This window comes from Botryllus schlosseri, chromosome 5, assembly GCF_051294905.1.
Source record: "Botryllus schlosseri isolate E-star chromosome 5, Bs_hap1, whole genome shotgun sequence".
In the NCBI taxonomy this organism is placed as follows: domain Eukaryota; kingdom Metazoa; phylum Chordata; class Ascidiacea; order Stolidobranchia; family Styelidae; genus Botryllus; species Botryllus schlosseri.
Genome location: NC_137240.1, coordinates 19,891,030 through 19,904,576, shown reverse-complemented (window position 1 = coordinate 19,904,576; position 13,547 = coordinate 19,891,030). Strand labels below are relative to the sequence as shown.

The 13,547-nt window shown below is 38.1% G+C and overlaps 1 protein-coding gene across 2 annotated transcripts; it reads right to left on the bottom strand.

Annotated features, from left to right (window-relative positions):
• Positions 1-275: 275 nt before the first annotated feature.
• LOC145439341 (AN1-type zinc finger protein 4-like) lies at positions 276-13,023 on the bottom strand. Of its 2 annotated transcripts, XM_080316844.1 has the most exons (14): positions 12,862-13,023; positions 11,900-12,021; positions 11,042-11,117; positions 10,535-10,602; positions 9,935-10,032; positions 8,817-8,911; positions 8,583-8,736; positions 8,439-8,523; positions 6,913-7,018; positions 5,723-5,854; positions 4,625-4,989; positions 3,755-3,831; positions 3,062-3,231; positions 276-533 (listed from the first exon to the last, which is right to left on the bottom strand). In XM_080316844.1, exons 1-14 carry the CDS (start codon positions 12,891-12,893, stop codon positions 398-400), a joined length of 1,716 nt encoding a protein of 571 aa, XP_080172970.1. In that variant the 5' UTR covers positions 12,894-13,023; the 3' UTR covers positions 276-397. The 2 variants fall into 2 exon arrangements, with proteins under 2 accessions (XP_080172970.1, XP_080172971.1); XM_080316845.1 differs by lacking the exon at positions 5,723-5,854.
• Positions 13,024-13,547: the final 524 nt, after the last annotated feature.

Here is a 13,547-nt window from a genome sequence, read left to right as displayed (position 1 = left end):
TTAGTCGGTCAACCACAAAGTTTACCCCACAATTCTGAGTCTGAAAATTTTGAGAGTGTCCTCCTTTCCCGATTCCAAAATATGGCAACCCTCGTATTATCTAGTTTTACAAGTCTTCTGGCTACAGCATAGTAAAATCTTCTGTGAATTCCTTCCAGGAAGGCTAGGAAGTATAGGGATCGCGACTCCGGCTTCAAAGTCTTCAAATTGACTGCATCTAGGACTAACCTCGAGTTTTCCAAGAAACGAACGCCCGAACCGCCACGCCAAGCCGGTAAAACCGCGAGTGATCATGTATTTCAATAGACAGACACGACGTTTCTACATGAACGATATAGAGGCAAAGAGTGAACGTCCGTACGTGAAAAGAACACAGTGATCGAAATAGTAAGAAATATCAAATTTTTGGCAGCTTCCGTGATGATATGAGCGGGTTGGCCTCCTTCAAGACTTGCCGGCCGCGAGCTTTGTAGTCGAAAGTGCACGCGTGGGCTTCGGCGTAGCGGTGCGATGCGCAGAAGTTTTCCCCGCACCTAAAAGTAGAAACAGCTGAGCTACGGATCCTTCGCTTCAATTCGGCCTTCGACGTGCTTAACAGATGCCATGCCCTGTAGTTTGACTCCAGTTTTACAGAGCTTTACACAAATTGTACCACCAACTACTGGATATTTAAAAAATGGCCAACTAGAACTGGAAAAAGTCACTTTTCAAAACTAGCGAACAACAGAGAATTCAACAAAAAGGAGTGGATATTTCTGGAGTCCAGTCGGCAAAATGACTTGTTTTTAGTCAACCAACCACAATTATGTGAAAAATCTACCATTTTTCCAGATTTTACTCCAGTTGTAAGCCTGGAAATTTCGAAAAAATGTCCTCTTTTCCGATTTCCAAAATATGGTAACCATAAATTAAATCGGAAATTTCAAATTTCAGAGCTAATTAACACGACTAATTGCTTCGTGGGTACATTTTGTTACCCAATTGGACAAAGTGATTTTACTTGACAGTAACTGTGTCAACTGATAATAACTCATGACTTAAAGCGATTCTGTGTGTCAGCATGTAGGCTACAATGTCATAGAACCTACAAAGTTCTCCAGATTGTACTGCTGCCACGGTGAACCAGTGCTCGCTAATTCGACGGCAGTTTTACCGTGAATTCCCTTCATGCGAACAGCCACTCCCGTTTACCTGGTATTGGATCTAGATTAGCTTTACTTCCCATGTTCTAAGGAGGTGCCAACCAATTGCAATTATAATCCGAGATATCTGGTTTGCTAGAACTGAGGTGTGACCACGGAGACATGATGGCTGTGTGAAATTGTACAGTACAATCATCAATTATGCATGATTCGCAAGCACTCATTGAAGAAACCGGAAATTGGTCGAACTACTTACGGTATTTTACTGGATGTGATTATATAATTACTAGGGCAAGTTTTTGCAACTTTTTCATACAGCTTCCGACAGCTTCCTAGATACTCAGAATCTTTCTACTATGATGTTTTAAGCTGTCTGGCGGGATTTTATACTTCCACTTTTCTCTATTTTTCATACCGATATTTACGGCAACTTTCATCAAATATTGCGTAAAATGTAAAGGAGTGATTTAAAAACATGCTACAAACTATTTCTAGTATGGTTCTATTCTCTGCGATTTGCATAACAAAGAGTTATATGGTGGGTCAGCTGCATCTCACAATCTATGTCACAATGGCTTGCAAGCAAGAAGTTCAACCACCCCTGACAAGGACAACCGTCCCTCAACAATATGTAAATAGATCGCGTTCTTAATTGTGTCGTTTAAATTTGAGATAGTTTTCCATTTCACGAACGCCCAGGCGAGACCGCAGAAAATTACATTTGCACTGGGTCACCTGTTTCTGGCTATTGATTTTGTTAAAGTCGCTAAGTGTGAGTTTTTCTGAAACGCCTTAGGTCACGTTTGCAGACCCAGTGGGTTCGGGGTGCGTTATTTGACTTGTTTTAGGAAGAGGGTATTATCACTATGCTTTTTGGGGAAAAATTATTCTTGCATTGCGTAATTTCCTTCTTGTGTAGAGGGAAAAAATGTAATTTTTGTCGGTCTCGCCAGAATGTAGGTGAAACGGTAACAAATTTGACAGCTGTGCAGGAACTACGTTAAAAAACGGAACCTTTCGAGTATCTCATACCCTACTAATTCAACAAAAATTATAAATGCAACTTTTTACTGCAACTTTTGCCAAAATTAAGTGCAACTTTCTCGTGATTTAAGTGCAACAAAAACTTGCCCCGATAATTACTGATGATTAAATATGTTTCAGGCAGAGATTTTGGAATTTGATTCAAATCAGCCATGATTGGATTACAATCACTTTCCAAGCTACCAATCTTAGTCGACAGTGAACTAACTTCTGTTTTTCTGAGTAATTCTAGTTCTAGTTCTAGTTGCGCGTTTAAAAGAATTTAGTCCTAGAACTACTAGAAAATACATGTTGTCGTTTAAGTTCGATCGTATACCAGTGTTCTGTTGTGTGATGTTCTCGTTGCTAGCTTAGAGTCATCACTACTAACAAGCCAACGTCCAAAATAGCCAACAGGCGGGGAGTTAGCGCAGTGGTGACGATATGCGCCTGCTACCCTTATCTGGGCTCCTCTTCCCCCGCGTTGCTGCTCTTACGGCGACAAAAACGCCCAATAAAAGACCCGATGAGAGAACGCACTCACAAAGAATGGAAAGAGCAAGAACGAGCCGAGGAATAAAGATTAACATCGAGAAGAACTGTGTGTGTGTCTTGATCAGATGAAAATATAATCTGATGATTATCATTGGGTTTTGGGTGTCGAAACCCCTCTTGTTTCAAACTTGACGTCATTTCGAAATGCCAATTCCATCTCCAATATTTCTTAGCTCATTTGCGACTCAATAAATCATATTATTACTCAGTCGTGTTTAGGTAGTTGTGGATTTTTGAAGGCCGTTAGTTTTAGTTGCGAGTTTTGCAAATCCAGTAGATCGTACAAGTCTGTCCCTGGTACCATTCTAGTTAGCACCGGCAGAGAACAAAATACCACTTACCGACACAAGTAACTCGACGCCAGGCCGGTCTTTTTGCTGCAATGAAAACATCGCTTTTTCTTGATCATAAACGGCCGCACCGGAGGTAAGATCGCCGCAGACGCGTTCGGCGGATATGGCACCAAGCCCTCGTTCTTCAAAGCACTGCCCCGCCCTTCTTTACCGGGTATCTATGTATCGCAAATAAGGAACCATTATCCGTCAGACCAAGGTTCAATTTACAGATCATGAGTTATTTACATCGCCAGCATGAGACTTTCATTGTTCACAGTAACCCGATACCCCGTACAGGTATATAATATGTGATCTGGTCATATTTGAGCGTGTTGTGGTACATGAGAACTGTAATCAGACCCTCCCAGTGACTCATCATAGTCAGATATTGTATAATTCAGACAAATGCTCATGTTTTGATGATGCAATATTTTCATAGTTACAATAATATTTTTGCAGTTTTTGAAAGCCGCTGCCTGTCAGACAAACATCAAGCAACACCTAAGGATATTAATGTTGCGTTACTTATTAACTTAATTACATACTTCCTACTTCGGAAACTGAAGCTTAATAGGTAACAGGGAGTCATATCACTTACTGAGATTGACAGCAAACTAGGATACCCGGTAGACTATTTCCTTGTGCAGTTTGGTTTTGGATACAAGACATCAAAGTCAACAACTGATATGGTAACTATACCTGCAAGCTATCGTTGGTATCCAATGGTAAAGTGGGATGTTTTCGCAAATTGCTGAATTTCATATTCGACTTTTCGCCTGTAATATACACGCAATAAGAAAATTCTACCTCTACAAAACTTCCATCATGACCATTAGGCCTATCCCTGAGCCAGATAGAAACAGTTGATTATGCCACTCATTTGAAGCTTGCTACAAACATTATTGATGTGCTTTGTCCGAGAACCACACAGAAGAACATCATCACCATCGTCATTTAGCCTACGCAGTCAAATGAACATTACTGACAATGCTTTAGTACCGTATTTTAAGAGAGCCTTGGAGGTACAGAACTTCATTACACAATTAAATAATATATTCATATTGATTTAAGCCAGTATATTTTCAGCTAAGACTTATCAGTGGTAATCATCAACAACTAGTAGAGATCCTATTTGGTGATAGGATTGGTGATATAGAATGTTCTCGCCGATTCTCTACTAGTTTTTGACGATTACACCTTAAAAGTGTAGGCCGAAAATATTTGGGTTTATTTCAGGACATGAAGATATTATTCAATATGTTATTCTTTCGATTGCAACGTAAAATTATCAGGTCGTTTCCATCCATATCCGAAAGTGGAATGGAATAAGGTTTATCCGGCGAGCTTGTAATTCAAACGAAACGATTCAGCTTAGATCAATAACAGATTACTATCGTTGAATTCCAACACACTTCTAAAACAATTCAATATTATATTCAAGTTGAAATAAACCCGAATATTTTCGGCCGACACTCGTCAGGGGCAATCGTCAGCAACTCGTCGATTATTGAAAAGGACATTGTACATCAACAATGTTATCACCAAATTATCAAACAAGAAGACACCCACCGAACTGACATTGCGTCAAGCCGACTTTATCGTATTCCTTCAAAGAATTTTCAAGACCGCGAGTGCGTGCACTGCGATTCGCTTCACGGTTTATTGTCCCGTCGCTGTTCGCAAAACTAGAGGTCAAAGACGCCCTGGTCGAGATCACAGGTAATTTCGTGCGGCCTTCCTGCACGAGGGCCAAGCCCCCATTATGTCCGAGACCGCCGTCATGGCCGTTATTAAAAGTTTTGCTGCGACGGCCACTAGCAATTTCGCGCATTGTCATTTGTGACACGCCGCTGGAAGTCGACGGTTCTTCGTCGGAAATTGCTTCCTTGACGCTGCGAGTTTCGTCCATGGAGCCCAAGGAAAGTAAGTTCGGCCTGTGTTGGTTAAGCAGTGTTGAAATCTTATACATGATAAACATTCACATGGTTTTACTAATGACACGGTAAATGTACTTATTTGATCAGATGTTTTTGTGCTACCATCAAAAGCAGCAATAAATTATGTCTCTCCTTCCGTGTTGAATTGAATATTAAACTACGAACAGTAAGGGTATGTGTATTGAAAGGATATGTATTTAAAGTTGCAGCATTCCAGCGCAGTTCAAGTCTTAAAATAGGACTGAGTGTGAACAACATCACGGATATCTGCTATCATTTTGCCGAGTGGACAACTTGCTGTCAGCACAGCAGTAGGACATTGTCACCTTTTTGGCAATGCCAATACATTAGTAACAACTGAGTGAAAATATCTGAGTTGATTTTAACGCAATCGCTATTGACATAACGATTACAATCAATTACCATCATACGTAACTCATTATCAATAAAGAAAAAGGTAGGCATAGGGAACGTAGGCTACATATCAATTGGTTAGTGTCATTGTGTTCAACAGGGGTCATTACACGGAACTCTAGTGGACGTTTAAAATGACATTCAGGGGTTGAATTTGATACTCCTACAACAGTGTCTGGGTTTTACATGAATTTTCAAGTTTGAACTATAAATCACACTCCTTTTCAATACAAATTCAATCTTAGATAGGTTTAGGATGCAGTGCAGATACCTAGTGTACTGGTCTACGGATCGGCAAAGATAAAAACAAATTCACCTTCGTTCCGGCAATGATTTATCTTCCACTTCGGTATCTACGGTATCGGGATGCCTCGGAAGCAGGCCGTATGATCTCAAGTACATTTCATGTTTGTTGAATGAGATCTTGGGGGACAATTCGTGAGAAGGCCTGGAATGTTTTGTACAAGTGAGATGGTGAAGTGCCGAGCATGTGGCAGTAATTTTGCAACATCACAGAATTCGAACAGGCATATTATGTTACTATTTTCTGCTAATCAGTAACATCAAACTGCATCCGCGATGAGAATTGAAATAAGTAAGGACTGATTTATCTAATTATTAAAAATCTGACGCATAATTAGGTCAAATTAATTAAATGCTTGGAATGTAGTCAAATCTAAATACAGGATCAGCACACACAGATAAACTTCGGAAATGCAATTGATAGTTGATGATTATTCAGAAGGCCATTGCACAACGACTTCATATCGAATTAGGTAGGCCTACATTGAATATAAATAAAGCACCATACAATCAAATTGTTTCATAATAGCAAATTCATGTTGCAGTGTAGAAATAGATCGAATGATATGATAATCATCATGGATTACACAAGCCTTGATAGAGTGAAATTGGCATGAGAAAAAGTACAGTATGCATAAGGATGGATGCATAATGTTCTTATGAGTAGCCTATGATGATCATCATAAAAAATCAAAAAGCCTATCCTCTGAATGTGGAAGAGAGTCAGCAATTATGCCCTTTCATAGCAATATGAGTCATATCAACTTATGTAAAGGGTCAAAATTCAATACAAGTAATGAAACTCATGATATGAGGCTACATCAGTACAGTATAGGCTGAATCTGCAAAAGCTATTCAAAGGCTATGGGCACAGGGCACTGTCTATTTCTAACGTGAAGGGATTGAAACTGTTTGGGTATTCAGAAGGTTCCATGATATACAACCAAAGCAAATTTGATGGAAAATTCGAGAAGTACTGAATCATAATTATGTTGGCTTATGAACTGAACATCAAACGCTGCAACATGTCAAGCATAGACCATTTTGCATACAATTCGACATCTCACGATATATCTTCTTGAACTAATAGCGATCCCGTTGAACCATAATGACATGTCAACCTCAGTCACCAAGCTTCAACACAGCATCGCAGCAATAAACCTCTAGAAACCTCTCCTATAAGCTGATGGCAATCATACTAACCCGGGTTTATCGAGATCAAAATTCCTTGCTGCAGCTCGCCAGCTTTTATCCCGTGCCTGAACACTTTTCAATGACTCCAGTTTTGGAACTGTCGATGCCGTCAGAGCTGAAACCAAGATTCATAATTAATCATTTTCCTGAAAGCGCAACGTCGTTTTTTTTCAAAAGGTATGACGAGGGCCAAAGACGAAATGCATAGGATGATCTGGATGAAATCTTATATTGATGAGGTCTGTTGATGAATATTTCAAAGCTTCGGAATAACATATGAAGCAGAAAACTTCTAGACTAGAATAGTCTTTTGTGTCAATTCCAAACAAAGCTTTACAACCTAATACAGTTGTTCTGTACAGCATGGGACAATACTGACAGACCTTGTTTATGTTGTTGGAACAAAACTGATAAAAAACAAATTACATGATTTGATTGGATTAAATGCAGTAATTTTTGCAAAAACTGTTCAGCGAAAAAGTGGCTGGATAAGTATATCACCGCAAATCTACAATGACATAGTCTGCGGTGGATATACCTGATGGAAAGAAAAGAGGGACACAGACTATAGCCTATTGCTAGATAGTGTCATCTTCCAGCGCGCTTGTCATGATCTTAAATTCGTGAATACAGTATAGTGAAATTGATACACAGTAGGAAAGTTTCTTAACACCTTCCAATTAGCGCTGGGCACAATGATCTGAGTCACTCGAATATCATTCGATTATTAATAATAATAATTCCACATTTTACGAGTGATAGCCTACAATTCTTTCCACTGAGACTCGAATTGTAGTGTTACCGTATTTATCCTTGTAACATGAATTGGTCGTATCACAGCGTCCAAAACACATAGTACGAAACTACATACGTTAGCAAAACTGACACTTCTGCGAAGGGGCAATTATCCAATATCATTGTCACAAGGTACAATGATGTAGGTATGATGGAAAAATCTACCAAATTATCTTTACGTAGCGTAGAATTCGTATTATCTTCCTTGTCCTTGTATAAACGGTACATATTTTACCTTTACACGTAGTCCATAGTTTCATGAGAATAAGTGATATTCGAATGCTTGATTCTAAGCCTATTTTGTGTATGGTAATTAGCACTGCTAGATATCCAGCCTTTTGTCGTGCTGACTCCAAATACTAAGCAAACAATTTGTGATGTTGTTGTTGCTTTTAGTGAATCATGGTCGTATTCGACAACAATTGCTGTCACACCAGTTCTACATTTTTTGTTATGATTTCGTATCTGCTGATTATTAGGTTTTTTGCGATGCCGCTTTTGCAGATCAGATGGCAAGGAGGAGCCTGTGTGCTGTGCCGATGATTATTATTGTGTAACATACGATTATTACACAAATCGCTATTTATATACAATCAGTGGTCGGATTCAGCCGGTTCGCACCGGTTCTATAGAGCCGCGAACCAGTTGGCATTAGCGGTTGATAAAAGATTTGAATCAGACCACTGCATAGAATGTTTATAAAATTGGGGTACCAATTGTGCAAACAGATTGTCGCTTACATTTATTGCTGCTACATGCTCCGGTAGACAAATCTGCGTCTGATGCGTCGTCAAACGCCGACATTTTCTCTTTACCAGGCACATTCTAAGTGCACAAAAACAGGTATTATACCCAAAGGCTCCCGAGCACACCCAATCCCTTACTTCCACGTCCGCGTTTTCCTTGAGACGCAAATGCTTTATTCTGCTTTGCAGCTTTTTCATTTTCGCCGCCGTCACCTGATTCTCTTTGATCCTGGACATGGTGACCCGTGGCTTCGCGACACCTGAAGGCGGTTTGGAATCGGAGTTTTGCCTCCTGAAAGAAAAATGGGTTAGCCTATTCGCCATCACATTGTTCGAAACACACATCACATGTTCGAAACGCGGCAAACTCACGATAATTGGTAAGAGGCCGGCGTGATTTTTCCGCCGCAGTCCATCACTCGGAAGAAATTGATCTGGTCTCCGTTGCGGTACACCAGTAGCGTGACCTGATAATGTTGGTTTCAATCAGTGAAAAGCGTAATGCACAATCGTTCAAAATTAAATGCACACCATTAAAAATACCAAAATGGATATGGATTACCTCAAGTAGAAGCGAAAGTGGAATGGCAAAATTTTTGCTGATATGTAAAAATAAAGGTGCTTTGTTGAGCAATCCAGAAGTGCTTGTACAGGTTTTACAGGTAGGTGTAGGACTGTAGGTATATGTGGAGTTTCAAGGATTGAAAAATAATACTCTAGGATCCGACTTGAATGAGCCGAGTTGTCAAAAAAGAAGTAGAAGATTGGCGCATATAGTCAAAGTTTTTGTTATGTAAAAAATACTATTTTCGAAGTGATATACCAGTAGAGTGGAAACTTAGTCAAACCTAGGCTGCAACTAGTCTAAAATAAGATTGAGGTGACCAAACCGGTTCTGCAGATAATATTAAGAAACAAAAATATACTGGATTCGTAGCTGAATTAATAAAGGCCTCATCTGATACGATATTCGATTAAAATTGAGGACAAGCCACTTCTATAGGCTATGATAGTTCAATTCGATAAAAGCATGGGCAGTTGGTTAACTTTTTTCATGATTTGGCTCAATTCCAACAGGTAGATGGGAATGCACAGGAGTTTGACAATTTTGAATTTATTACAAAATTTTTCAAATTTTACTGTAAATTTTACGTACCCAATGAAATTGATGACTTGTCTACAAAAACGAAGCAAAACAAATTTGACGCAATGCCAAACCATAGAAGCAAAGTTATTTGAGTTTTTCAGTAATAATTCTGGAATTGCCCACCGTCCTAGCTATTTTTTTGCGAATCTAAAATTTTCAACAGCAATAACGTCGCTTCTACCGGTTAGAAAAGAGCAAAAATTGTTGAGCATCATTCTATAGACAACGTAATTTGCAGTCAAAACACCAGAAGAGTAATAGGCCTAATTACTTTTCCTTTATAATTAGGTACAGTAGTCTATCGTAATTTGTTACCATCTCTTCCGTGGAAATAGCCACTTACTTGTGAGTCTGAATCAGTTGAGCCTGGCGTGAACGGTAGTTCTTCAAAAAGTTCATCCTCGCTCAAGTCAAAGTAATCGTTGGAATCGTTGGTGGTGACTAAAAATGAATCATTCACATTTGAAAGACGTTATTCTTGCAGATTTTTGAGAATAATGGAAATTCATGAAACTTTCATAGGGTGTTTGCAGCTGATAATAAAATGTGAAAGAACTTCAATCATCCAGACGAGGTTTGGTTCATGAAAATGCGAAAAGTATTCAAGGCCTACATAGGTGCCAAGAACACAATATTTGCTTATTTATTCATTGAAATAGGAAATGTTCGCAACATATCACTTCAAGACAAAAATCATTTCCACAACACTGCTGACAAAGTATTGTCCAGATGTAATCAGATGCCGAATTCGGCAGTGGGATTATAGCCTATATTATTGGCTGTGAAGTTTAGAAATACATGAAGTGATTGGACAAAAAATGTCACAACATATCAACGGAAACTGGTAATTTTGTTCGGCTAAAGTGCGAAACGGAATTAGACCAAAAGAAAATGCGGAATTTGTACCTGATGGCAAATATTTATTTGTAAATAAGGAACTTACTTTTTCTTGTGTTAATTGGACCACCGCGCAACGTTGTGACCAGTTTGATACTAGCGTCTCTCGGAATTCTGAAAAGAATGAACACAGGATACTGTTTACTATTTCACTGAAATGAATCTACCTTTTATTGAGACTACTTGTGGTCTGTTGCCTCATGAAAAAGAATTTAACCTCCAGCGGCACACTTCAATCAATGACCACTTAAATGTTTTACTGCTTAGTGTCCATAGTCACCCCAAAGTAACCCAGGTTGACGGTAGGCTTGGTTTGAGTATATATAATTATTAGCACTACAATATTGCACATCAATAACATAATATAACCAACAGAACATCACCTTGTTGGCCATTAGCCTATAACAGTAGTTAATCCAACTGTTCCAGTGGCTTTTGAACTAATAGAAATAATATTCATTAATTAGGCTACCAACTGCAAACATTGCCATATATTGCTTGACATTTGAAGTAGGCAATAGGCCTATACATACAAGTATGAGAAATAAAAGACCTGTATTCGTGCAGGCACATCTTATCATCCAATTCTGCTCCTTCCCATATTAAATGCTGTTGAGATATTGGAATTCCTGAAAATTATTAGCAAGGTTAACCATCTCATAGTAACAGTCACCATGATAATATTGCAATTTCATACTGAGCGACTTTACACACTATGATTTACAAGTAGGCCTATTCACTTTTTGAAATTATTACCATTAGCCTACATCCAATTTAATGCATATGACGGAACGGAAAACCACAATATTTTGATGCAGGAGGCTGTAATTTCTTAAAGAAAATGGACTTGACATGACAGTATGATTTGTAAAAGAAAATCGATCTAGGAGAATTCGAAAATATACTTTTATAGGTGCCGATAATGCACAATGACAGGAAATGCTGTTATTGAGTTCAATGCACAAAGTTTTCTGGATGAGAATTTAAAAGTAATAGACTGAATTTCTATAAATGTTGAACAAAGTTGTAAAAGTATCTGATTTCGATATTGAGTAGGGCTATGGCTATAAGATATGACTATGATATTTTTTCTACTATAATAGAGGTCAAATACAGGCATTGTGAGCAACTAGCATCACAAATTTGGCCAACACAACATATAAAAAATTGAAAATCCATCTTCTTTCAGAACTTTGCATGCTTTTTATTGCTTCTGCTTTTTATAGCTTCGTCTTTCAACATACCAGCTTTCGTAAATAGCTACAATTTGACAAAGAGAAGTTATGTAGCCCACTTGTCATCAAATAGCGGAAGAAATCATCATGAAGGGGCAAAAACTATTTGATATTCCATCAATTCGTCAAGAATTAAGTGATAAAAATGGTAAAATAATGCAAAAATAAAGTCTCACCCTCAAGACGTTGTATCTTGGCCTTGATAGAAAGAATTGTTTCCGATGGCAGGACATGAATTTTGAAGTAAGTTCCAGTTAAAGTTTCTATGAAGAGACTGATGCTCCCATAAAATGGCACCCTGAAAATGCGAAGGCAATTAAGCAAAATGAAAAGAATGAAACACTATAGAGTTATATATCTAATACGAATTGTCAAAATATGATGACAATATTTAAAAAATAATATATATATATGTACCCGATATATCAATATACTATTACGAATCAGTGTTTGATTTTCAATACCAACATAAACGCAGGGCAGAGTTAATCAACTGAGAATGTAACACAGAAGAGCTTTTTATTTAATTATCAAACTGCATAGTTCTGAGATGGTATCTATATTGAGAACTTGTCTGATTAATTGTACATAAAAAGAGTGAAAAAATACGCCTACATCAATCATGGTGAGACATTTCATGTTATGATTATAATAGATACTTATAACTTTCAATACAGCATCCATTCTAACAGAATATTTATTAATCTCGAAGACTTATAAAGACAACAGAGGCGAGGGATGAGGCGGGGATACATTTTGAATGGTTTGTTCAGGTTAGAGTCAACCCTAAAGCAACATTCTTACATTCCCGTATAGAAGCCATCAGCAGTTAACTTGGTTGTGAGTTTGTTAACTTTTAGCATTTTATCCATCTGGAATCAAGGAAAAGTTGTGGACTGAAATATATGTATTTTCTACAGTTCATATCGACTATGAATTCAATGGATATCAATTATCATGGTAAAATGGTTTATGTAACTGGCATATGCTTCTCATATCATAAATTACCGGAGTCACACAACTTTATAAGACAAGTGAACATTATAAGTCGACAAATACTATGAAGAACAAAGTTGGCAATAGGTATACATCATGGCAGTATCACAACACAACAAACACAGCCTGGCAGTGACTTTACCTTATTCGCTTATCCATGCTGCTGGTGTGCATGTTAACACAAATGCTCAGCAATGATTGAATCGAAGCCACATCTCGTTCAGAGCTTTTCAGTCCGGAAGGACTGGACAAGATCACGTAATAAATCTCATTAGTTGATAAATATATAGTAAGTTAAGGTATCTGAAACGCAATCAAACAAGCAACAATATGAAGCCTAGGCTGTAGCGATTCATCACAATATAATTTGCATCGAAATTTACACAATCATATTATAGTACACCAATCCGTATTGTTTCAATAGATCACGATTTCTAATTTTACTCTGAAAGTAAATATATGATAATTTGCTAGTCTTTGTTTGCGGTTTTAGGGCGACGACGCAAATTTCACGGTGACTTGTTGGAATCGGCCCGGATGCGAAACCATAGCTACCGATTGTTATTGAGAACGTTACTACTTTGAATGTGCGACATGGTATCACACACATCCACGATTCGTGTACAGAATAAAAATGAGAAGCGTGCTTGGGCAGTTTGCTTGCATATTTCAGATCCTTCAAAATCATTACATATTCACATTTAACTAGTTCATATAAATTCAGAAAATTTTCCCTTTCAAATCCATCAGGGATATATAGAAAGAACTATCGGATCGGATATCGGATATCGCTTTCTAGTCAGTATCATTTTCGCACACCGAACTCTG

Bases quoted from the DNA above. Each gene is read 5' to 3' on its own strand.
- LOC145439341 (XM_080316844.1), bottom strand. From the start codon at position 12,893: ATGCACACCAGCAGCATGGATAAGCGAATAAG. The intron at 10,033-10,534 runs GTAAGTTCCTTA...ATTCATTTTTAG, and splicing joins TCCAATTAACACAAGAAAAA to TCACCACCAACGATTCCAAC. The intron at 8,737-8,816 runs GTGAGTTTGCCG...TTTTTCTTTCAG, and splicing joins CCGGCCTCTTACCAATTATC to GAGGCAAAACTCCGATTCCA.